Source organism: Theropithecus gelada, chromosome 17, assembly GCF_003255815.1.
Source record: "Theropithecus gelada isolate Dixy chromosome 17, Tgel_1.0, whole genome shotgun sequence".
In the NCBI taxonomy this organism is placed as follows: domain Eukaryota; kingdom Metazoa; phylum Chordata; class Mammalia; order Primates; family Cercopithecidae; genus Theropithecus; species Theropithecus gelada.
In genome coordinates, this window is record NC_037685.1 from 52,893,897 (window position 1) to 52,917,758 (window position 23,862).

The 23,862-nt window shown below is 38.1% G+C and overlaps 1 protein-coding gene across 1 annotated transcript in view; it reads left to right on the top strand.

Moving 5' to 3' along the window:
• The window catches only part of XPO4 (exportin 4), a 111,516-nt gene that overhangs the window by 38,129 nt on the left and 49,525 nt on the right, over positions 1-23,862 (top strand). Inside the window, exons 5-6 of the mRNA XM_025364693.1 lie at positions 8,509-8,625; positions 9,342-9,495. Coding sequence (XP_025220478.1) covers positions 8,509-8,625; positions 9,342-9,495 — 271 coding nt within the window. The remainder of the gene's footprint in view (positions 1-8,508; positions 8,626-9,341; positions 9,496-23,862) is intronic.

The following is a 23,862-nucleotide window of genomic DNA, read 5'->3' on the forward strand; positions in this document are numbered from 1 at the left end:
AAAAAAAAAAAAAAAAAAAAAAAAACTAGCAGAGAAAAGGTTTGCAACTGAGGCTGCTACTTGGAAATATTATCTTTACCCCTAATACTCTGAATCAAGTTGCCCTTCGTATTTTAGATTTCACATAAGAACATCTTGTTTCATTTTGACCGGCTGCAGTAAAAGAGTCCGGCTCATTGTGATAGACAGGATTTAAACTTGAGGAACATTACTAGTAACTCTGAGATCTATCTATTTATGACTAATACCTTTCCCTTGTTTGTTTGGTGATCATTCCAGCCAGGGTTTTGGTATTGGGGTAGAATTTATGCGGCCTGCCCTCACCCCCTACAAGTAGCTTGTTAGTAGTGGGACGGCACAGGCAAAGGATCAAGAGTTCCTTGCCTCTCTCAGGAATGAGCACATACTTGGGAACTGAGTTCTCTGCTTCCTTTCCCCTTGGGTAATTTGACCCAGCACAAAAACTAGTCCCACTGCAACCTGGCAATTGGATTTTTTTTGAGCCACTGAAATAACTGATCTTCTGAGAATGATTGGAACAGATGTCGCTGTTCAGTTAGATAGGATTTTGCTCTCTTCGTAGTGTGTACACTTTGAGAATAGTGGATAAATGTAATATTCTCATGAAAGACTCCAAAGATATTTTTAAAGTCAAATTTCTTCGTTTCTTTTTTTTTTCTTTTGAGACTGGGTCTTGCTCTGTTGCCTAGGTAATGGAGTGCAGCGGTGCAGTCCTGGCTTACTGCAGCCTTGACCTCCGCATGCTCAGGCGATTCTTCCACCTCAGCCTCCTGAGGAGCTGGGACTACAGGTGCACGCCACCCCACTGAGCTATTTTTTTATATTTTTGTAGAGACAGGGTGTTGCTACGTTGCCCAAGCTGGTCTCGAACTTCCAGGCTCAAGCAATCAGCCCGCCTTGGCCTCCCAAAGATCACAGGTGTGAGCCACCATGCCTGGCCTAAAGTCAAATTTTTAATACCAGGGCTGAGAACTACTATAATAGTAGGAAATCAATAGTGGGAAGTAGAATTTAATTTCAGGATTGCGGGATGAAATTTATTTTGGCGACTGTATTAAAAACATTAAATGTGAAAAATATTCTCTGCTTTATATGGCAAGTTAAATGCATACACTGTTCCTATTTGTCCTTGCCTAGTAGCTTGAAACTAGCTCATTAGGAAGGCCTAAAAAATGAAGTTGAGACATTTTCATATATCATCCTCTCTTCTTCTTGGACTGTTAAGAATTTGTAAGTGGTTCAAGAATTTACTTAATATTTTCTTAGTCTCAGACATAAATGACAGTGAACAAGATGATTAAAACCTCTGTAAGAAAGGAGAATGATAACTGATCAGAACATTGATTTAGTATTGGCTAGAAACTTTCTTTATAAAGGTGATTTTTAAGAGAGATTTGAAAAGTAGAGAAAATTAACTAAAGGTTTTCTATAGATGAAGAAAGAGTTGACCTCATGAACCATTAAATTAGGTAACTAATTTTCCCCTCACATCTCTTCTAGAGGGACATTTCCATCGACCGTCATTGGCCAGAAACTGTCTGTGTGTAGTCTGACTTTTCCCCCTTCGCTTTTGAAGCGTATTGGTTTCATTTGTTTGTTTTGTTGTTTTAGAAACAGGGCCTCGCCCTCTCGCCTAGGCTGAAGTGCAGTGACATGTTCATAGCTCACTGCTGCCTCGGTCACCTGGGCTCAAGTGATCCTCTCACCTCAGCTTCAGCTGGGATTATTGGTACGTGCCACTGTACCTGGCTAATTTTAAAATTCTTTTGTAAAGGTGAGGTCTCACTATGTTGCCCAGGCTGTCTTGAGCTCCTGACCTCAAGGTGATCCTCCTGTCTCAGCCTTATATGTGTGGCCCACCACGCCCAGCCAAGAATTGATTTTTGGTGGTCCATTTCCCTGTACTCATCTCATGTTTGCATTTATACAGGTTTAGAGGCAGTGTACTATAATAGAACACTGATTTTGGATTCACACTTGGGTTTAAATCCCAGCTCTACCATTTATTGCCAACCTAACTTAAATTAACTTCTCTAGGCATTAGTTCACTAATATGTAAAATAAATGTGATAATATTCACTTCTATTCAGCAAGTATTTGTGTTCTCTCCCTAGCAGTCTGTCACTGCTTTCTTCATAGAATCTTGGGAAGTGAACTATAGTAAATCATGTGTTTTTCTCTCCAACAATATTTTAAGTATGTAAAAGCAGAAGAAAATGTTTATGCTATGAGTGAAAACTAATCATTTGTGTGTGGGTTTTTTTTGAGACGGAGTCTCGCTCTGTCACCCAGGCTGGAGTGCATTGGCATGATCTCAGCTCACTACAACCTCCGCCTCCTGGGTTCAAGCGATTCTCATGCCTCAGCCTCCCGAGCAGCTGGGACTACAAGCGCATGCCACTATACCAGGCTAATTTTTATATTTTTAGTAGAGATGGGATTTTGCCATTTGTGCCAGGCTGGTTTCGAACTCCTGACCTCAAGTGATCTACCCACTTCAGCCTCCCAAAGTGCTGGATTACAGGTGTGAGCCACCACACTCTGCCAATTTGTGCGTGTTTTTAAAAAATACAGGTAACCAACACATTAGCCTTTCTTTAAATGCTTTCAGAATTTTCTTAAAGACTTGGTTCTCTACAGTTTTATGGAAAGATTATATCTAATTTGTATAAAAAATGATGTATTCTTCGTTAATTCTTGCCTGTATGGTTATTAAATGATGTGTTGTTTCAAGCTTGTGGGCAGTTATGATGTTTTCCTTCCATGATTTTAAAGGTTACCATGGTTATTTCGTCTCAGTTTGCAGTAGTGTCAGACCTGCTGTCAGTACTAACTTGGGAGGGGTATGGAAACTTGCCTTCCTAGGAAAGTAGCAGAATTTTTTTAAATTTTAAATTAAAATTTTAATCTGTATTTAAATATATAATCCATATTTGTCTTATTTCCTTTGAAAGCGGTAGGCATACGTTAAATCACTTTTAAAGCTGTTTAATTTAGCATTTAAGTATCCTTTCTTCCTCTTTGCCATACTAGAGAGAAGTGGGTGAGAAATTCACGTGTCTACGGCAGCCCCTGGATGTGATAGCCAAGTTAATCTCTCTTATCATAAGTCTCATTGATGTTTGCATAGAAGAGCAGCTGGAAGTCTGCTTTATGTATGGCAACCTTTCATAAAGTTTATTCTTGGTAATAAAGCTCCTGGGGTAAGAGCCAGGCTATTATAAGAGACAATCCTCTCTCTGAACAAGAGTATTTTATTTTGTCAGCTGGAGTTAGTGTTTGAGTATCTTGGGCTTGTGACAGTAAGCTGGTGAGTGAGGCAAGCTATCTCTGAAGGGCATTTTTTCACTAGCTTGAAATTAATGGCTTTTGCTAGAAATAAATGAGAATACTGCTATAAGACTTTCAGTGTGAAGATAAGAGTTACTTAAATTGTTAGCCCGTGAATTAACTTGTGAATTTTCAGTACTTCAATGAAAGAAGACAATTAGACTTTTTTTTATAACCTTGACACCTCATTACATTGGTCTTCTACTTGTTTGACATATTAAAATTTTCTCGTAGAAATGTCTAAATAACCAAAAAATAGGGAACACATCATTTATTTTCCAACTTCTGTTGTGTTAACATGGTGCTGGGCATAGAAATAAACATTGATTCATTAATCCAAATAGCATTTACTGAACATCTGCTGTATTGCTTTAATTATCGATACAGCTTCAGTTATAGCTCTCTTTTTTAAGTGGTGTAACACATTTAGTAATTTTAATTTTGCAGAATGTAGATCATCATCAAGGAATAGAATTTAAAAAAGCCGAAATAGGTGGTTGCTATTTTTTATGATAATGATAAAAAATACAGCTGCTACTTTACCTTCTTGTAACCTGGTGTAATTACATGGTATTTTTAAGCATTATCCAATTTGAGCCTTAGGACAATTACGCAACTTAGGAAGGGCAGAGGGTGGTAGCCCTTATTATAGGTGAGAAAGCTGAGGTCAAGGTACATGAAGGGCTTTGACCACAGTTATTTGAAGAAGGAAATCTTGGACTGTTAGAGCCCAGATTTTCTAACTGATTCAAACAGGATTCTTGTATTGGACTCCTAAGAGAGTCCTGCGGAGTGTTTTTATTTATAATTTATTTTAGATGTAATTTTAATAAATTTTATTTGGTTTCTAACTTGTGAGCAAATGAAAATGATCCATTTAGAACTACACGTTAGTGGCAGTCAAATTGCCAGCAGCAGTGAATGATAGACAACAACAAAGGATGGTTGAGAAAAGCTATGAAGCAGACATGAATCAACAAGCATTGGGATCTGGCACCACGCTGCCAACGGGTGGAAGGCTCCTTATGTTTTGGTAGCTTCCAAGTAGTCACTTAACTATAATATCATATAATAATTGCCATAGAAATAATTCCTTAAGAAAAATTTATAGGAAGTTTCATTAAAAATATTTGCTTGCTGCATTTACAAAATTAACAGATATTAACTTAATTCTTTATGATTTTAGATAAGTGAAGTATTGTTGTATTAACCTCTTAGAAGTCTTAAGATTTGTATTTTATACTGAGCAAATTCCTGTGAATTTTAGTATGGCAGTCTTTTATCAATCAGTTAGTCAACTTTGATCCGATTTCACTGACATTAATTAGTACAGCTTTTGTTTCCGGCTGTCTTAAGTATCAGAGCCACTGTCTCTGATAGGGAAAAATATCTAGCTCTGACTTTGACAAAGGCCAGAGAGGCAGCACTTGAAGATACTGGTCAGTAGAGGGCGAGTTCGGGGGTGCACTTGGGATGCCCACTGAGACCAGCCGACTGAAGGAGGCAGATAAGAACATTCTTCAAGGGTAAGAAAAGCTAAAGCTGGTGATCTCCTCTCGGCAGATTTGATGCTTTAATGTTTTTTCTTTCCTCTCTGTCCTGGGAAGAAGCTGTCCTCTGTTCTCCCTTGGGAGTTTTATTTTTGGCTTGCTTCCCTAGCGATCTTCATTACAACACAGTGTGAGAGTAACTTCATTTTAAGGGGATTTAATCCATAATTAAATATTGAAAATGAGCAAACATATTTAGAAGTGAGTCCTAGACATTTAGTGATATGTTTAATTCCCCTATGAATAGGGAGAAATACTTTGTTGATATGTGTTGAAGTACTTTGCTCTCTTAATGTATAATCAATGTTTAATTATTCATCATTCTCCAGGAGTCTCTATTCATTTGGCACCTTTGAGCCAGACTAGTGTAGTATGATTAATATTTATGATGGTAATCTCATATTCCTACAGGATTTCCAAATTAAGGAGAGCTTATAGTATTTGGTATCTTTTAATGATGAAAATATCCTATTGAGTTTTAGTTCTTTGGAAGCTGATAACTGTAGATACAGTCAAAGCCGGAATATTTGAGTTCTTGCAATACCTCTAACAATGCTGTATGATAATTTATTTTTATGTATTTCTTAAGTCTTTAAATGATGTATTTAAATAGAACACACTTGTTAGATTTTTTCTTTTTATTTCATAGGTATAAAGTGCAAAAGTAGAATGTAAAACTATATATGGGTTGATATCAATGGTATATAAAAATTTATATCTGTGCACTAAAAAATTAGAAAGCTATAAATGTTACAGTAATAACTCCTGGATGATAGGATTGTAGACAATTTTATTTTCTTTGTGCTTTTCTATAATGTCTGGTTTTTCTAAGATAGAAGTATATTTTTGTAGGATGAAAAAATTATTTTAAAACAAAAGATTCTTATGTGTTCAGGGGGCTAAGCCTATAAGTGCATTTTGTTCTAAATTCTCATCAATTACGAATGTACTTGTTTTTGTGGGTGAAGTTGTACTTCATTAGTGTGGAAGTTGGCTGTTTTGGAGGGGTGTGTTCCTTGCTGTAACTAAAAAGCAGTTCCATGCCACGGGGCTCCTTGTTTTGTGTGATGAAGTTGGTAGTTGCAGGAGGAGCTTTAGCAGGGCTTTCACTTGTCGTTGCCCTGCCCCTCTCCTTCACTCATTTGTTTCTCGTCTTGACCATAAACCACACGTTATCTTGGGAAATGTTTGTTTCACGTGAAAAAGTAAAGCTTTTGTGAATACATACGGTTGTGATCATTAATTAGAGAGATGTTCCTGAAGACTTGAATATGGTGGTAGTTTCAAAATAAGGCATTTTGTGGTGAATGCAGTAAAACACAACCTGTGGAAAGTTGTAAATTACTTGTGAGTGGAAAGTTGTAAATTACTTGTGAAAAATTAGTATAGATTATTTATTTGTAAGAATAATAATTTGTTTAATGAGTGCTTCTAGGTTCTTTCAGCTTGCAGGTTTTTATATGTTATGTGTGAATTCTGTTTTTAATAGGTTATCTCATCTGAGAGTCAGAAATTAATTTCTGTTTTTGGTAAGACAAGTTTTCTCAAACATTTAGATGTGTTTATAATGTTTTATTGACTGGAGTCTTAGGATAAGTGGAAAGCTAAGTCTAAATGAAAAAATGCTTTTAGGATCCTAGGATCTTGAGATTCATCATTAGATCATTGTGAATTAACTTTTTTCTCTGAATCTCATTAATTTGATTTAACGTCTACTTTCCCCAAAGCCTAGCTGTGTTTAAAAATCATGTTTATAGTTGATCCTGATGTTATTTAAATGTATCTATCTAATGTTAATTGCTGGCACTATAATCATTACTCATTTTAAAAGAAAATTTTTGAAAACCATTTTGTTAACTACAAAATGAAGGGATTCTACTTTCTGAATGTTTGAGATCCCTTTAAACAGAAAACAACAGAAATATGTGATCAGCTGTTTTTCCTGTGAGAGGCCTCAGTGCCTGGCTTCTTTCTCTCCAAGAGCCTGGGGCCATACATAGGCAGTTAAATGGGTTTCTTGAAGATTTTGGGAGGAGGGGACATTTTTATATTAAGTCATGTATATTTTGAAGTAAAATTACAAAATGTGTGTGTTTATGCCAAACCAGTAGCATTCAGAGAACTTTCATTGTTGCATCTTTGATCACACCCCTGGATTCCCTCGAGAATTTCCGCTTACTTCCAGGTGTGGAAAAGTCTGAGACACTTCCTTCATGTGTGGGGTTTTGTGCCTTTCATAAATATTAGCTGTAATATTAGCTATATAATAAACAAGTCACGCTTGTTTTAGTTGAGATTAAGGGGCAAATAAGAATAAGTTTACTTTTTTTTTTGAGACGGAGTCTCACTCTGTTGCCCAGGCTGGAGTGCAGTGGCGCGATCTCAGCTCACTGCGACCTCCACCTCCCAGGTTCAAGCGATACTCCTGCCTTGGCGTCCCAAGTAGCTGAGATGACAAGTGCCCGCCATCATGCCCGGCTGATTTTTTCGTATTTTCAGTAGAGACGGGGTTTCACCGTGTTGGCCAGGCTGGTCTCGAACTCCTGATCTCAGGTGATCGCCTGCCTTGGCCTCCCAAAGTGTTGGGATTACAGACTGAGCCACTGTGTCCAGCCTATGTTTACATTTTTTTAAAGGAAAATTTCTGACATACACAAAATGGACAAATTGTCTATTAGTCACTCATGGAACCATCACTCACCTTCAACAGATATTTCATGCCAATTTTTAGGAATTTAATATCATTAAGTTATTTGCTAAGACTTGCCGAGATAAGTATCTGGAAGGTCAAGGTACTGACATCAGAAGCATTTCTGAACAAAGATGTTGCAGTTGGTGGGTGGGTATGACTGTGTTCAGCTGTTGGATAAGCTTGCATAAATAGTATCATCTTGACTTTAATCTTTCGGTTGTTCAGAGGTAGTGTGCATATTTCTGTTTAACTCCTGGAAAGTTGCCAAGATAATTTGTATCCTCTTTCCATCCTTGGTACCTTGACGCTAAATAGTCTGGGAATAAAATCAATGATTTGATATTAGGAGCCTGTTGGATAGAAACAATGAGAAGGGAAAATCTTCATTTTTCTATTTAAAAAATTTTGGGTATTACCTGGCTATAAAATTCTGGACACTATAAAATTTGTTTCACTTTTCATCTATTTGGGAATGCATTTTACAAACAGAACAAGGAGTCAAACAAACATGGGTTGAAATCTCAGCTGGCCTTAGATACGTACTCTGAGTCACTTCTCTCAAATGTAAAATGAGGATATAGATTGTTCTGCGAATTAAACAAAATAATAACTTCAACATTGAAAATACCGTTTGAATTCCACTATTGAATAGGAACAGTGTGTCCTGAGTTGAAGTCTGAGTTGGATTTGTATAACAGCATTTGAGGAAGTACTATTAACACTGACCAGACGACTTAGAAAGGAGAGCTAATATTTATTTTGTTGTATCTAATTTTCTGACTGTTATGAGATCTAAAGACGCAGTGGAAGATCTAAAATTAGGGAGAAAATGTTCTGTTATGTTTGAACAAATGCATTGAAACAAAGCATTGAAACCGTAATGCCTCACAATTATTTCTTATCAAACAATTACAGCAAACTCTGGCCTGTTCTATTCTGACTGCACTATTGAGTGAATTTTCAAGTTCGAGTAAAACTAGCAACATTGGATTGAGCATGGAATTCCATGGTAACTGCAAAAGAGTTTTTCAGGTATTGGTAGTTTCGTTCTTGAGTTTTAATTATCGGATCATTCACTTTTTACTCCATCTACTCCTAATGACGTGAGAATATTTGTATGTAGTTGAATGATAGCCTGTACTTCAGGATTTGTTTTTTGATTTCAAAGGATACAGTAAAGCGATAGGTTTGGTGAATGCAGTTGATGGTTTAAAATTACTCGTTTAATTCTAGTCTTAAAAAAATACTTCTATAAAGGTCTTTAGTTTATTATTTATTTCTTATTGTGTTTAGATATAACTAATTCAGTGGATGGGACTCTGCTGGCCTTAAAAATAGGTCTGGAAGAATGCCAGAAGGCCATGTATTTCAAACGTTATTGCAGATGGTGCGGGCTCTTTGTCTTGTATGTATTGTTTGGCTCTGGAGTAAAGTTATGTGAAGGCATTGGCTTAAATCCTAGGGCTCTGCACTATAGCAACTGACTCCTCCAGCTCTGCAGAAGTTGTCAAAGACTCTCTTCTCTATGGAAGTAGCATTTATATTCGAGTACATGTATTCCAGCTGGCGTCACTCGAAAGCTACTGCGATGTAAATTACAAGTAGAGGCCTAAGAATGGAACACGTTCTTAAGGAAATTGTGTTTTCCATTGGAAATTTTAAGGTGTTTGTTTTGTTTCATGATTCTAAAAGGGAGTACATTTTGAATAAATTTTTCATATAAAATATTTGTGATTTATTGACTATAGGAAGAAGACCTTCGTCAGATCTTCATGTTAACTGTTGAAGTTCTGCAGGAGTTCAGCAGGCGGGAAAACCTCAATGCTCAGATGTCTTCAGTGTTTCAGCGTTACCTTGCACTCGCCAATCAAGTCTTGAGCTGGAACTTTCTTCCTCCAAATTATATCCTTTTAACAAATTAATAGTTTATCTGTGGTAATTTTCATAGGTGACTTAATTACAGCTTGGAGGCTTTAACCTCTGAAGCTTTTATAAAACATGTTGAAAGAAAATAAGATTTTTTTTAAGAAATAGAATTTAATTTCTTTATCTTACAATGCCAAAAGACCGTGGATACTAGAATAACACTAGAAAATTTAAAAGTTTATTTACTCCTTTGTAGAAGAAGTTAGAATATACAGAAACGTGGTGGATGACGGAGCTATTGCTAATTTAGAATTAGCAATATTCTTTTTTTTTTTTTTTTTTTTTTTTTTTTTTTTTTTTTTTTTTTTTTTTGTGAGACGGAGTCTCGCTCTGTCGCCCAGGCTGGAGTGCAGTGGCCGGATCTCAGCTCACTGCAAGCTCCGCCTCCCGGGTTCCCGCCATTCTCCTGCCTCAGCCTCCCGAGTAGCTGGGACTACAGGCGCCCACAACCGCGCCCGGCTAATTTTTTTTTGTATTTTTAGTAGAGACGAGGTTTCACCGTGGTCTCGATCTCCTGACCTTGTGATCCGCCCGCCTCGGCCTCCCAAAGTGCTGGGATTACAGGCGTGAGCCACCGCGCCCGGCCTATTCTTAGGGAAGGAAAAGAAAACAGGTAGAAAGTACCTTTTAAGAAACTGAATCATTTTTTCCTTGGACATGTAATTATGTCTGATTTTTTGTTTGACTGACTGAAAGCTAGTTTGGAGTGCAGTGTAGATAATAAGTTAGTAATATGTTTGTTCTTCAAGGGCCTTTACCGGTATAAAAAGATGAGAATTTTGCTTTTAGGAAATTATTCAGAAGTTTAAGTGGGTTGTATTATCAATGCATGTATCTGCTTTTTAAATTAGTTACTTAAAGTAGAGATACTTGTGTTTCATAAACTTTAAGGAACCGCTGTCTCATTTGCGGTGCTAGGACGTCTGCTGCCTGTTGATAATAGTATACAGTGGCTACCCATTTGCTGTGTGAAGTCCGATAGATCTGGATTCAAGCCTCTGCTGATCTTAGGGAAATCTCCTGGGCCTCTCTGAGTCCCAGCTTTTCCAAATGTAAAATGGGGGTGTGGATTGTTGTGTGGATTAAATGAAACTGCATTTAAAACACTCAGGAGTTACTTGCTATTTATTGAGCTCTATAATAGCCCCTTGAATTAAATAGTTCATTATACAACTAGGGGTCTTTTACACTCTTCTTTGTTGATCCAGTACGTCTCTGCAGTATAGGAAATTTAATGTGACCTGTTCTAGATGTCTTTAATCTGGGAGTCTGTTCAGAAGAAAAAGACCGATGATAAGCAGACAGGAAATAGATGTGAAGTCAGATCAGAGATCTTTATTGTAACAGAGCCAAGAGGAGCTACGTTTACATACATAGAAACTCACTAATTATTTGTGACTGGTAAAATTATGACATTTAAGGAGTGTGGTGGGGTGTAACTCCTTCTTCCTTTTAAACTTAGTCTATTCACGTAGTAGAAAGGCTGTGTCAGATAAAGTGCGTCTGACTCCTTCAACCATGAGTTCCCCAGGTTTCTTTCCCGAAAGAGGTCATGTGAGCTGCTGCGTTGTGGGGCAAAGCTTACAGCAAGGTCAGTCACCGTTTCCTTTTATTCTTATTCTGTAATCATCTTTCTCCTAATAACCAACTTTTGTCTTTAATATATTACCTTAATTCTTTCTGGTTGTCAAGAGGTGCCTAATTGCTTAGGTTTGCTTTTTAAGAAATTTTCCCTTTCAGTGTGTCAATATTTTTGTTCCAGGTTTTTTTTTTTTCTTTCTTTTTTTTTTTTTTTTAAATAAAGTTGGTAAGGCAGACTTTATTCAGGGGAGCCAGTGGTGATAGCTGTGGGGACCACCACAACAGGATCTTGCAGTTGGGGAGAGAGATTGGATTCAACTTCTTGCTCCAGTGTTTTCAGTGGGGAAAGAAAAGATACTGAAAAACCTTGAGACATATTTTAAAAATATCAGTCCATATGGAGCTATCAAAATATTAATTATACATGTAGGGAAAAAGATCAACAAAAGTTACACTGCATATATTTTAAAGTGTCTGTTTTAAGGGAAATACAGTTGGTAGAGAGTGACTATTTCATAAAAAGAAACAGTTCTCTGGGAGTTTGGAAACAAAGCTTGTCTAAAAGATACACACACACAAAATATTTTATAAAGTACTTAGGTAAAGCTTTGGAAAACCTGTCATCTGAAAATGATAAGCAATACTGCAGTGTTGCCAAAGGAAATAATTCCTTGTTTAAAGAAAGTATATCTTGGTTTTCGACTTGAGGATATTTTGCTTCATGGCTTGTAAGTGAGTTCCTATGTGACCTTTTCCTATAGTGCCATTTGTTGGCTGACTGCACTACAGCTAAGTATTCTTTGAGTGGATTAACTTTAAGTGTGGGAGAAAGAACTTGGCAGTGAGATTAAACTAAGCTACAGATTTAGCACTCATTAGGGAAATCAATTTCAAGGAACTCAATTCTGACTAACTTCTAATTTTGGAAATTACCTGGAGATCTACCATTCAATCAGTAAGGAAAGAATGGAATAATTATGCAGCCTTGTACCATGCAGAGGGTCTAAATAATCAAATTTAACTTAGTTTAAAAGTGTTGAATTGATGCCTTTTAAAAGATGGTTTATCTGCTGGATGCGGTGGCTCACTCTTGTAATCCCAGAACTTTGGGAGGTTGAGGTGGGAGGATTGCTTGAGTCTAGGAGTTCGAGACCAGCATGGGCAACATAGCACAACCCTATCTCTACAAAAAAAATACAAATATTAGCTAGATGTGGTGGTGTGTGCCTGTAGTCCCAGCTATTCGGGAGGCTGAGGTAGGAGGATTGCTTGAGCCTGGGAGGTTGAAGCTGCAGTGAGCCATGATCATGCCATTGCACTCACCCTGGGCAACAGAAGAGACCCTGTCTCAACATAAAATAATAAAATAAAATAAAAATAAAATAAAATATAAAATAAAATTTGTCTCAGGATAGACAAATAATAAATCGTGGAAAATGTTTGTGTGTTTTGATAATTTAGAATGGTGTCATGTTAAATGAGACTTGTCAGTAACAATCCCCATTCATAATTTTTTCTAATCTGCTTTCTTTTTTGTATCTTTTTATATTGAGATAATTTTGTTTTTATTTATTTATTTTTGAGACAGAATATTGCTCTGTCACCTAGGCTGGAGTGCAGTGGCACTATCTTGGTTCACTGCAACCTCTGCCACCTGGGTTCAAGCGATTCTCATGCCTCAGCCATCTGAGTAGCTGGGATTGCAGGCGTGCACCACCACACCTAGCTTATTTTTGTATTTTTAGTAGAGATGGGTTTTATCATGTTGGCCACGCTGGTCTTGAACTCCTGGCCTCAAGTTGATCCACCCACCTTGGCCTGCCAAAGTGTTGGGATTACAGACATGAGCCACCGCACCTGGCCCTGACTAATTTTTTTGTTTTAATTTTTGTGGAGATGGAGTCTTGCTGTGTTGGCCAGGCTGGCCTCAAACTCCTGGCTTCAAGTGATTCTCCTCCTTCAGCCTCCTAAAGTGCTGGCATTACAGGCGTGAGCCAACGTGCCCAGCCTCAATAATAGTTTTATTGAGATGTAATTCATACACTATACTATATACCTGTTTAAAATGTATAATTCAGTGTTTTTTAGTATCGTCATAGAGTTGTACAGCAATAATTGTCAGTAGTTTTAAAACATTTTCATCATCCCAAAAAGAAACCCTGTGTCCATTAGCAGTTAGTCTGCATTTCTACCTTCTCCAGTCCTTAGCAGTCACTTTCTGTCGATGGATTTGCCTATTCTAGACGTGATGTATAAATGGAATCATATAATATGTGGTCCTTTGTGATTGGCTTCTTTTTTTTTTTTTTTTTTTTTTTTTGAGACAGAGTTTCACTGTTTCCCATGGTGGAGTGTAGTGGCGCAGTCTCAGCTCACTGCAACCTCTGCCTCCTGGGTGCAAGCGATTTTCCTGCCTCAGCCTCCCGGGTAGCCGAGACTATAGGCACACACCACTACACCCTGCTAATTTTGTATTTTTTAGTAGAGATGGAGTTTCATCATGTTGACCAGGCTGGTCTTGAACTCCTGGCCTCAAGTGGTCTGCCCGCCTCGACCTCCCAAAGTGCTGGGATTACTGGTGTCATCCACTGCACCCATCCTGGCTTCTTCACTTAGCATAATGATTTCAAGATCATTTGGTAGCCTGCAGCATCAATCAGTTCTTCCTTCCTTTTTATTGCCATAATAGTGTATGGATATACCACTTTTTAAATCCATTTATCAGTTGATGGACAGTTGAGTTGTTTCCCCTTTTTGACTATTGTTAATAATGCTGCTGTGAGAATTCATCTATAATTTTTGTGTGGACTTAGGGTTTCATTTCTGTTTGAGAGGCCGAGGTGGGAAGATTTCTTGAGGCCAGGATTTTGAGGGTGCAGTCAGCTGTCATCACACCACTGTACTCCAGCCTGGGCAACAGAACAAGACCAAAATGCAATTTTTTTTTTTTTTTGAGACAGAGTCTTGCTCTGTCCCCCAGGCTGGAGTGCAGTGGCGCAATCTCAGCTCACTACAAACTCCACCTCCCAGGTTCATGCCATTCTCCTGCCTCAGCCTCCCGAGTAGCTGGGACCACAGGTGCCTGCCACCACGCCCGGCTGATTTTTTTGTATTTTTAGTAGAGACGGGGTTTCACCGTGTTAGCCAGGATGGTCTCGATCTCCTGACCTTGTGATCCGCCCATCTCGGCCTCCCAAAGTGTTGGGATTACAGGCGTGAGCCACTGTGCCCAGCCTGAAAAGGTAATTTCTTATATAAAGTACTGTATTAAAATATTAATTAAAATATTGAGAAAACCAACTGAAGCTGACTGAGCAGTGGCTCTAGGATGTGCATAGAGAGATACTGACAAAATAATGTAAAGAGTAAATATTTAGATATTAATATTTAAGGGCATTAATGCTATCATAGTTAATAACTTGTATTACAGTGTTCTTAGGTCAAAATTTATGCTCATACAAAGTTTCACTAATGAAATCATAACTTGGCTGGGTGCAGTGGCTCATGCTTGTAATCCCAGTACTTTGGGAGGCCAAGGCTGGTGGATCGCTTGAGCTCAGGAGTTTGAGACCAGCCTGGGCAACATGGTAAAACCTCATGATGTGGTTTGGCTCTGTGTCCCCACCCAAATCTCATCTTGAATTGTACTCTCATAATTCCCGTGTGTTGTGGGAGGGACCTGGTGGGAGATAATTGAGTCATGGGGACGGTTTCCCCCATACTGTTCTCACGGTAGTGAATAAGTCTCATAAGATCTGATGGTTTTATCAGGCGTTTCCACTTTTGCGTCTTCCTCATTCTGTCTTTGCCTGCTGCCATCCATGTAAGACAGGACTTGTTCTTCTTTGCCTTCCGCCATGATTGTTCCATGTGTCTCCAGCCACGTGGAACTGTAAGTCCAGTTAAACCTCTTTCTTTTGTAAATTGCTGAATCTCGGGTATGTCTTTATCAGCAGCCTGAGAACGGACTAATACACCCCATCTCTTACAAAAGATCGCCAGGCGTGGTGACACACACCTGTGACCCCATTATTTGGGGGCTGAGGCAGGAGAATTGCTTGAGCCTGGGAATCAGAGGTTGCAGTGAACTGAGATTGCACCACTGCACTCTAGCTCTAGCCTGAGGGATAGAGTGAAGACTGTCTCCAAAAAAAAAAAAAAAGAAGAAGAAAGAAAAAGAAAACAAACAAATCATAACTCTTTAACATTGATTCCCATCCAGGAACAATTTTGTATGGTTGGTACATTTGGTGGTGTCTTGAGACAATATTGATTGTAACCACTCAGGAAATGCTACTGGCAGCTATTGGGTTGAAGCTAGGGATGCTGCTAAACATCCTAAACATCCTACAAAGCATGGAACAGCCCCACACAGGCGACTATTGGACCCAAAGTATCAATAGTCTTCCACACAAAAACTTGTACGTGAATGTTCAGAGCAGTACTATATGAATAGGCTATTCATACTATATGAGTAGAAACAACCCAAATGGCTATCAGCTAATGAATGGATAAATAAAATGTGGTATATCCATATCATGGGAATATTACTGGTCATAAAAAGGCATGAGTTACTGATACATGCTACAACATATGTAAAAAACATTATACTGAGTGAAAAAAGCTATTCACAAAAGACCACAAATTCTATGATAACATTTGTATGAAATGTCCAGGATGGGCAAATCTATAGAGACAGAAAGGTTACTGGTTACCTAGAACTGGAGTGATTGGAAGAATGTAGGAGGTGACTGCTAAAGCATACGGGGTCTTTCTGGCACAATGGAAATGTTCCAAGATTAGATCACGGTTGTGGTTGCACAAATTTGTGAATATGCTAAAATCATTGAACTGGACACTCAGTGGGTAAATTGCGTACTGTGTGAATTATGTCTTAATGAAGCCTTTAAAAGTACCCATCATGCCACGGTTTAGAAACCCACTTTACACAGGTCAGCTGCACCATTGGTAGAATGATAGAAGGAGATTGGGGTGGAGATAAAGTTGTGGGAGAGTGCTCTGATGGGGCCCTTGAAGTTAAGGAAGTAAGAGAGATGGTCCAAGGAGAAGCAGAGGATCCATGTCAGGACCTTTAGGTGCATCAGTAGTTAAAAAGCAGGAAGAAGCAAAAGAAAATAAGAAAGCCAATTAAGACAAGTGGATGGGAGAACAAGGCAGGGTGTGTTTGGGAAGCAAAGAGATGATGTTTCAAGGAATCAGGTAGTCACCATCGTCTGTTACCGACAGGTAAGATGTGTTTTATTATAGTTTTTTAAACTGATAGAATTGCAAGGAGAATGATAGAATATTAAAGCATGCTTATGTATAAAGCCCTTGTGAAGTATTTTCTTCTGTCCTCTCTTTTTTTGAGTAATCAGTATTTCTTCCAACTATTGTCTATTTTTACCTGGCATTGTACCCTTTAAAAAGAAAGTAGATGCAGCACACGGTGACTAACACCTGAATCTCAGCACTTTGGGAGGCTGAGGCAGGAGGATGGCTTGAGCTTGGGAGTTCAAAGTTACCTTGAGCTATGATTGCACCACTGCACTCCAGCCTGGGCAACAGAGGAAGACCTTGTCTCTTAGAACAAAAACAAACAAAAAACAAAGTTAAGTTTTCTGATTTTTAAAAATTATTATTAATTTATACAAATAGGGTCTTTCTCTGTCACCAAAGCTGAGGTGTAGTGGCATGATCATGGCTCACTGCAGGCTTGACCTCTGAGTTCAAGTGATCCTCCTGCCTCAGCCTCCCGAGTAGCTAGAACCACAGGTACACATCACACCTGGCTAATTTTTAAATTTTTTTGTAGGGCAGGGTCCCACTATGTTGCCCAGCCTGTCCTCAAACTCTCCTGGGCTCAAGTGATCCTCCCGCTTTGGCATCCAAAAGTGCTGGGATTACAGGCATGAGCCACTGTGCTTGGCCTGGATTTATTTATTAAAGTTTTTTTTTTTAATTTCTTTCAACGCTGTTTCATAGTTTCCAGAGTAAAAGGTTATTAAATGTATTCTAAGTACTTTTTTTTTTTTGAGACTGGGTCTCACCCTGTTGCCCTGGCTGGAGTGTAGGGGTGTAATCATGGCTCACGGCAGCCTCGACCTCTTGGGCTCAAGCGATCCTCTCAACTTCAGCCTTCTGAGTAGCTGGGACTGTAGGCACGCTTCATGATGCTGATTTTTGTAGAGATGGGGTTTTGCTGTGTTGCTCAGACTTGTCAGTATTCTTTTATTACTCAATTGTAAATTGTTTTTTAATTTCATTTTCACACTGTACAGGGAAAAACACAAATGATTTTTGTATGTCGATCTTGTATCCTGTAATCTTGCTGAACTTGCTTATTAATGCTAATGAATTATATACATGATTATATTATCTGCAAACCATCATATTTGTTAAGGATTATTATATGTGGGTTTTCTATGTGCAGCAGGTGATTTATGAAAGTATCCACCTATCCAGACCCAGTGGTGCAAAGTCCACAGTTTCTGGGATTTGGTAGATGTTCACCCAGAGAGTAAATTCCTCTGCACTTTGTAGCCCCATGTTACCCTGAGACTCTTGAGACAATTCACTTGCTTCTCATTCTGTTTTAGATTGTTGTTGTGCAAAGAAAGTGTCCTAGTCCTGTGGTCCTCCGTCATACCATCTTCCCCGTTTGAAAGTGGGCGCTAGGGTCCGGGGCGATCTCGTCACCGCCTCCCTCTCGTAGCTCTTCTGGTAGAGCTGCACTCGCAGGCCAGGTGCCTTCTGCCTTGTTTCTGGCACGTGCGGCTTCTCTGCCAGGTCCTCTGTCTTTGCCTGATCCCCTCCTAATTGTACTTCAGCCTAGACCAGGTTGGCTTTCTTTTGCTGTGTTCTCCCCTTGCATGTTGTATATGATTTTTTTCCCGTTTGGCTCCCTTCTCGCTGTAATTTTTCATTCCTTTGATTATTTAAGTACAGTTAGCCCTCCAAATTTGTGGGTCCCACATCCTTGGATTCAACTGAGGATCAAAAATATTCTAAATAAAAAATAACAATACAACAATTAAAAAAATGCAAATTTTAAAAACAGTGCAACAGTATACATAGCACTTACATAGTGTTGGGTATTATAATTAATCTAGAGGTGATTTAAGGTATATGGGATGTTTATAAGTTTCATGCAAATACGATGCCATTTTATAATAGAGACTGTGGATTTATATCAGAGCATCTGTGGATTTTGGTAACCACAGGAGGCTCTGGAACCAGTCCCCCTCCGGATATTGAGGGAGAACAGTGGTGTCTGTTTACCTACTGCACGAAACTCCGTGAACGCATGGGCCATGCTTTTGCTCACTGCATTGTTAGACCCTAGCACAGATGCTCAGTAAATATTTATTATTATATATTTATTATTTAATTATTGAAGGAAACTGGTTCAGAAGTATTAGCTCAGTTTTTGGATGTTTGTTTACTATAAATATAGTTCGGCTAGTAGTTCACCTGGTGTCCATAAATGCTTAAGGGTTTTGGCAATCCTAATCATAAGTGACAATATCATTTTGTAACAAGAATGTTTGGCAGGTATGTGTGGTATGTTGGCTTCAGTGATATTTCTTTTTTTAGTTTGGTTACACTGCCTTTTATTGGTATTCTATTTTTGTGGATCTGATTTGGTTTTGGTAAACTTTTTTTTTTTAAACTTAATCTCTTGGGGAAAGCTAACTGGATTATAGAGTAGTAATGGGATACAGAAGCTTTCACCTAAATTGGGTTTCCAGTAAAGCCAGCCTTTACTGTTTGGAGGCAAGGCTTGGGAAAGCATTCAGGTAAGGTCACTCCTGTCTTTCAAAGGATTTGTGGTTGCTCGGACTGTGTGGGCTGTGAGACTGGGGTCGTTGGTTCTGTGCTGTGCCAGAAGGAGAAGTAGCAGTTTTTGTTGTTAGAAAATTTAATAGCGAAAGGGATTAAATATTTAAGAAAGAAAATGGGCTTGCTGTACCTCCTGAAACTTTGTTTTACTGATGAAGTAGGGTAAAAAATAGTATGGAAAGATGAAGGGAGTAAAGCATTTATTCCTCATGTGAAATGCCCATTTTTGCTACAAGATCTATCTGTATTGTAAAGTAATCACAAGAATAGGCAGAGGAAATTTTCAGATTGTCCATATTTGCTTGAGGATAATGTGTAGCTATTGTATGCCTCATTTAATTATTTTTTTTGAGTGTCATTCACAATCACAAAACGTTACCCTTACTGAAAGTGTTAGTGGATAAACTTAATTGCATATTTAAGGACGTGTGTATTTCCAAAGATGATGTTTTCCCCCCTTCATGTTAAGATGTACGTATTTAATGATAATGCCGTTTGTCGTATGAGAACTTGAGACCGAAGATTTAGTAGGATTATCCAGTGACAGTCAGTACAGGGTGCGATTAAGCTGTCCTTCTGGCTCTCGGCCTGGTGTATGTTTGTCTCTGGCCATGCAGTTACAGAATAGGGCAGGTGGTACATTTATATATGCCTTTGATTTCTCAGAAGTTGGTGAGCTTTCCTAAGTGGAGAATTTTAGAGCTAGATAGGATTGTTGTGGGAGAGGGGGCAGGGAATGGAGAGTTGGTTCTTCACTCTTCTGTGGTACAGTCGAATTTATATGTAGCTGGAACTGATTTTCCGAGGGATTATGATGGCGTTGAGCTTAGAAGACTGGTTGGGTGTTAGCACTTCAGAATTGGATCCCTTGCCGGAACTCTTGCTACGAGGGAGTGGACTTGTATTTGGTACAGAGACCACCCCCCGCAAAAAAATCACTGTACTGAAGGTCCTGATTCTTTGATTTGGTGAGAACATGGGAAGGTAAAGTAAGATCAGATGTGTATGACAGATTTTTTTTTAAGATAGAAGGTTAGCAAAAGACTGAAAGCAGCTCTGTTTGGCTTTCTTATTGATGGAATTGTGGTTTGTTTGGTTACAAATGAATCATTCTGATAAAAATATAAATTGCATGCATTCAGTATTTATTTTTGAAAAATATATAAAGCCATAGCCCAAGAAAATTCTTGAATTATACTCTCGTTTGAACTTTGGTGAAATAATAGCTATTTAGTTCCAATCTTTTGTGACTTTTGTGTCTCATAAAATTTGATTAGCATATAATGAGAGACAGTTTAGTGAATAATCAGTTCATTGTCAAACTGTTCTTTTGTTGGTGACATATTCGTTGTAAAAGATAAAGAATGTAATGTCCAGATACTGTAAAATGCTAAAGTGGTGACTATAAATCAAACTTTTCAAAGTTTTAAAAGGAAACTATTGTTTTATTAAAATTATTTTTAAATGAAAGTATTGCTTTATTTAACCTAGAAATTATTTTTAAAATACTGCTTTAAGAATAGTAGTGCTAGATTTCCGAATTCTGGTGGAGTGGTTCTGTTTGTTTTTTAAGTTAAGCATCTAAGAATTATCTGGGGTGGAAATGGTATTTTTTGATTTCTTATAAGAATCATTAAGAATTATCTGGGGTTGAAATACTATTTTTTTATTTCTTATACATACAGATAAAAATAGTCATTTGAGAATACCTGATTAAAAATGAATTACCTTAATTCTTTATATTATTTTGAATGTAAAGATATGGTCCAGATTTGTATATCATTATTCTGCCCACATTGTGATATGTTCTTCACTAGTTTTTTTTTTCAAATTGAAAAGTAATGCATGTACATGAATAATAACAATATTTTAGGTAACAGTAAACGTTATAGAATGCATAGTAAGCCTCCCTCCCACATAGAGCCGGCATAGTCTCTTATTCAGGGGCAGCAACTTCAGCAGTTTCACGGTACAATCTGATGACTAAAACATATTTCTTGTCAGAATAGCATTGTCTTTAAATATTTGTTCTGTATAAACATTTTAATGCTGCTCCATATAAATATTTATTATACTGTTCTTTTTGTTTTATGTTTATTTAAATGCTTTTGGGAATATTAATTTTTTTTAGTAGAGTGGGATATGATTTGTAGTTACAGGATTGTAATTGTGTCTTATAAAAAGTATAATACAGTACATGTGCATTTTTATTATGGTATATAATAGTGGTATTATTAGTGGTATTGCCAGGCTGGCTGATAGAAGGTGGTGAAGTCTGTGGTGTTGTAGATTAGTTTTTCAGTGGAAGGTAAGTGTAGCCTCTTTGCATGGAGCATTACAAGTGTGCATTCTTGTTAGAAGACAGACCTCATGCCAGAGATAAAAATCCTTTCCAGGTTTGGGATTGGAAAACAAAAGTAACACGGAGCTTTGTAATAATTATGGGGAAAAGTATTTTCTGATAGATATTAAATACTAACTCATAAATCTCCCATGCTCTTGGCCACATATAAGGAATTATAATCTTAAAAATATTCTGGTTACCAACATTTGAAGAAAATTGGCCACAGAATTGGGCACCAGGGACAGTGTGCTGAAAAACAGACCATGATTAGGAGAGGCTAGACCAAGATTTTTAAAAATCAGGTTTCAGGGTTATTTTGAATCTGATGTTACATGAGCCATTGCAGTGAACTCCATTTTATATCTGGAAAAAGTCCTTTTTAAAACTCATGTCCATTTTCCCTTAATGTAAATAATTGATATCCAGAAGTATTAATAGAGTATATGCTTTCTATAATTTATAAAAAGGTAGAGGAGAGAATTATACGAGAATTTTGGTTTAGGTTTAATAGTTTCCTTTTGTAAGATTTCTTCCTGTATTTTCTTACTGATACTTCTGTAAGATTTATTGAATCTTTAGGTTATCATCTCCCTCTTACCAAAACACACTGTTATCCCCCTTGCTGTGTTATACCTGGAAGGCATAATTAGAATGTGAGAGATTCTCCTCATTTACTTGGAATAGAGTTTTTCATATATCCAGAAGTAGCAAAATTTATGAATATGATTCCCTTCGTTTCTGCCACCTGTGTTCGTCCTCTGTACTTGAACTGTCTGCAGCTCTTGAAGGGAGGTTTGGGCTTTCATTCTCTTGCAGTTACAGTACCTGAAGTATTTGCCTTCTTACTCTCAGGGATCATACATCTGCTAACTACTAACATGGTAAATGGTCAGGTTTGAGGCCAACCATTTTGTTATGGTTATGTGAACCCATTTATCTGTTTCATATCCTAACTAATTTAAAAATAAAATCATAACACCTTTTATAAGCATATGAAATATTACAAAATCATTACTTTCCTAGTTGAAAATGTTACATACGTATATTTTGTTTGTTAGATTTGGCGTATTGAAAATAAAGAGAAGTAAAACTAGGAAAGAGTAAGTGAAATGTATTTAAATTTTTATGAAGTATGAAGAATTGGCCAGGTGTGCTGGCTGATGCCTATAATCCTTGCACTTTGGGAGGATGAGCCAGGAGGATCGCTTGAGCTCAGGAGTTCAAGACCTCCCTGGGCAACATAGTGAGATGCTGTCTCATTTTTAAACACACACACACACACACACACATACACACACACACACACACACAACAAAAATAATTGATTGCCTTACTCAGAAGATTTATTTCATGTACTAAAGCCTTTGCCATCCCATTATTGTGGAAACTTTCAAAGATATACAATAGTAGAGAGAATACCCAGCTTTAAACAGCCAGTGTTGTTTCATCTGTGCTCTGCCATCCCCAGACTTTTTTTTTTTTTTTTTTTTGAGACGGGGTCTCGCTGTGTCTCCCAGGCTGGAGTGCAGTGGCGCGATCTCGGCTCACTGCAAGCTCCGCCCCCCGGGTTCCCGCCATTCTCCTGCCTCAGCCTCCCAAGTAGCTGGGACTACAGGCGCCGCCACCTCGCCCGGCTAGTTTTTTGTATTTTTAGTAGAGACAGGGTTTCACCGTGTTCGCCAGGATGGTCTCGATCTCCTGACCTCGTGATCCGCCCGCCTCGGCCTCCCAAAGTGCTGGGATTACAGGCTTGAGCCACCGCACCCGGCCAACCCCAGACTATTTTGAAGCAAATCCTAGGTGTCCGATAAATCAGTATATTGTAGTATTGGTTGAAGAACACAGCATTGGCCTTAGACCACGATCGGTGCCTCGTAAGAAAATGGGCTCACTGTCTGTTGACAGCTCTTAGTGTTCACGGGCTGATTGTTTTCCCCTCTTTTTAAAATCAGGCTTTTTTCTTTTGGCTTTTTTGGCCTTCACCTCTTTCCCTGTACCTCCACAAGGGGGCAGATAAAGGAAGAGAGAAGGGAAGTTTAAATGAACCAGATTTGAGTTTCACTTTTAACCAGTCGGATGGAGTTGCAGAGGATTTTGGGGGTGACTTTTCAGAAACAAGCAGTGACTTTTCTTCTTGAAACAACTCATAGTGGCCCCCTTGCTCTTCAGAGACCAAATAGAACTAGCTATTTTAAAGGGGGTTAACAAATAATCTTAAAAAAAAAAAAAAAGGTTTCTAGAGCATTATTACAGCCTTTAATTTTCTCTGTGAATAATACTTTTTCTGTAAAAATAACGATTTAGACTTTACTCAAAATATAGTATTTGAATTTCTATCTACTTTTTTCAGACGATAGCTCTGGGTGATTGTCATTAAGATTTCTCACTGAGTGATGTGAATGTTGTGTAGTCGAAGTATTTTAGCTGGACATTTGATTACCAATGGAAGGGGCATAACCACTGTTTTTTGTTTGTTTGTTTGTTTGTTTGTTTGTTTTGAGACAGAGCCTCTCCCTGTCACCCAGGCTGTAGTGCAGTGGTGTGGTCACGGCTCACTGCAACCTCCGCCTCCCATG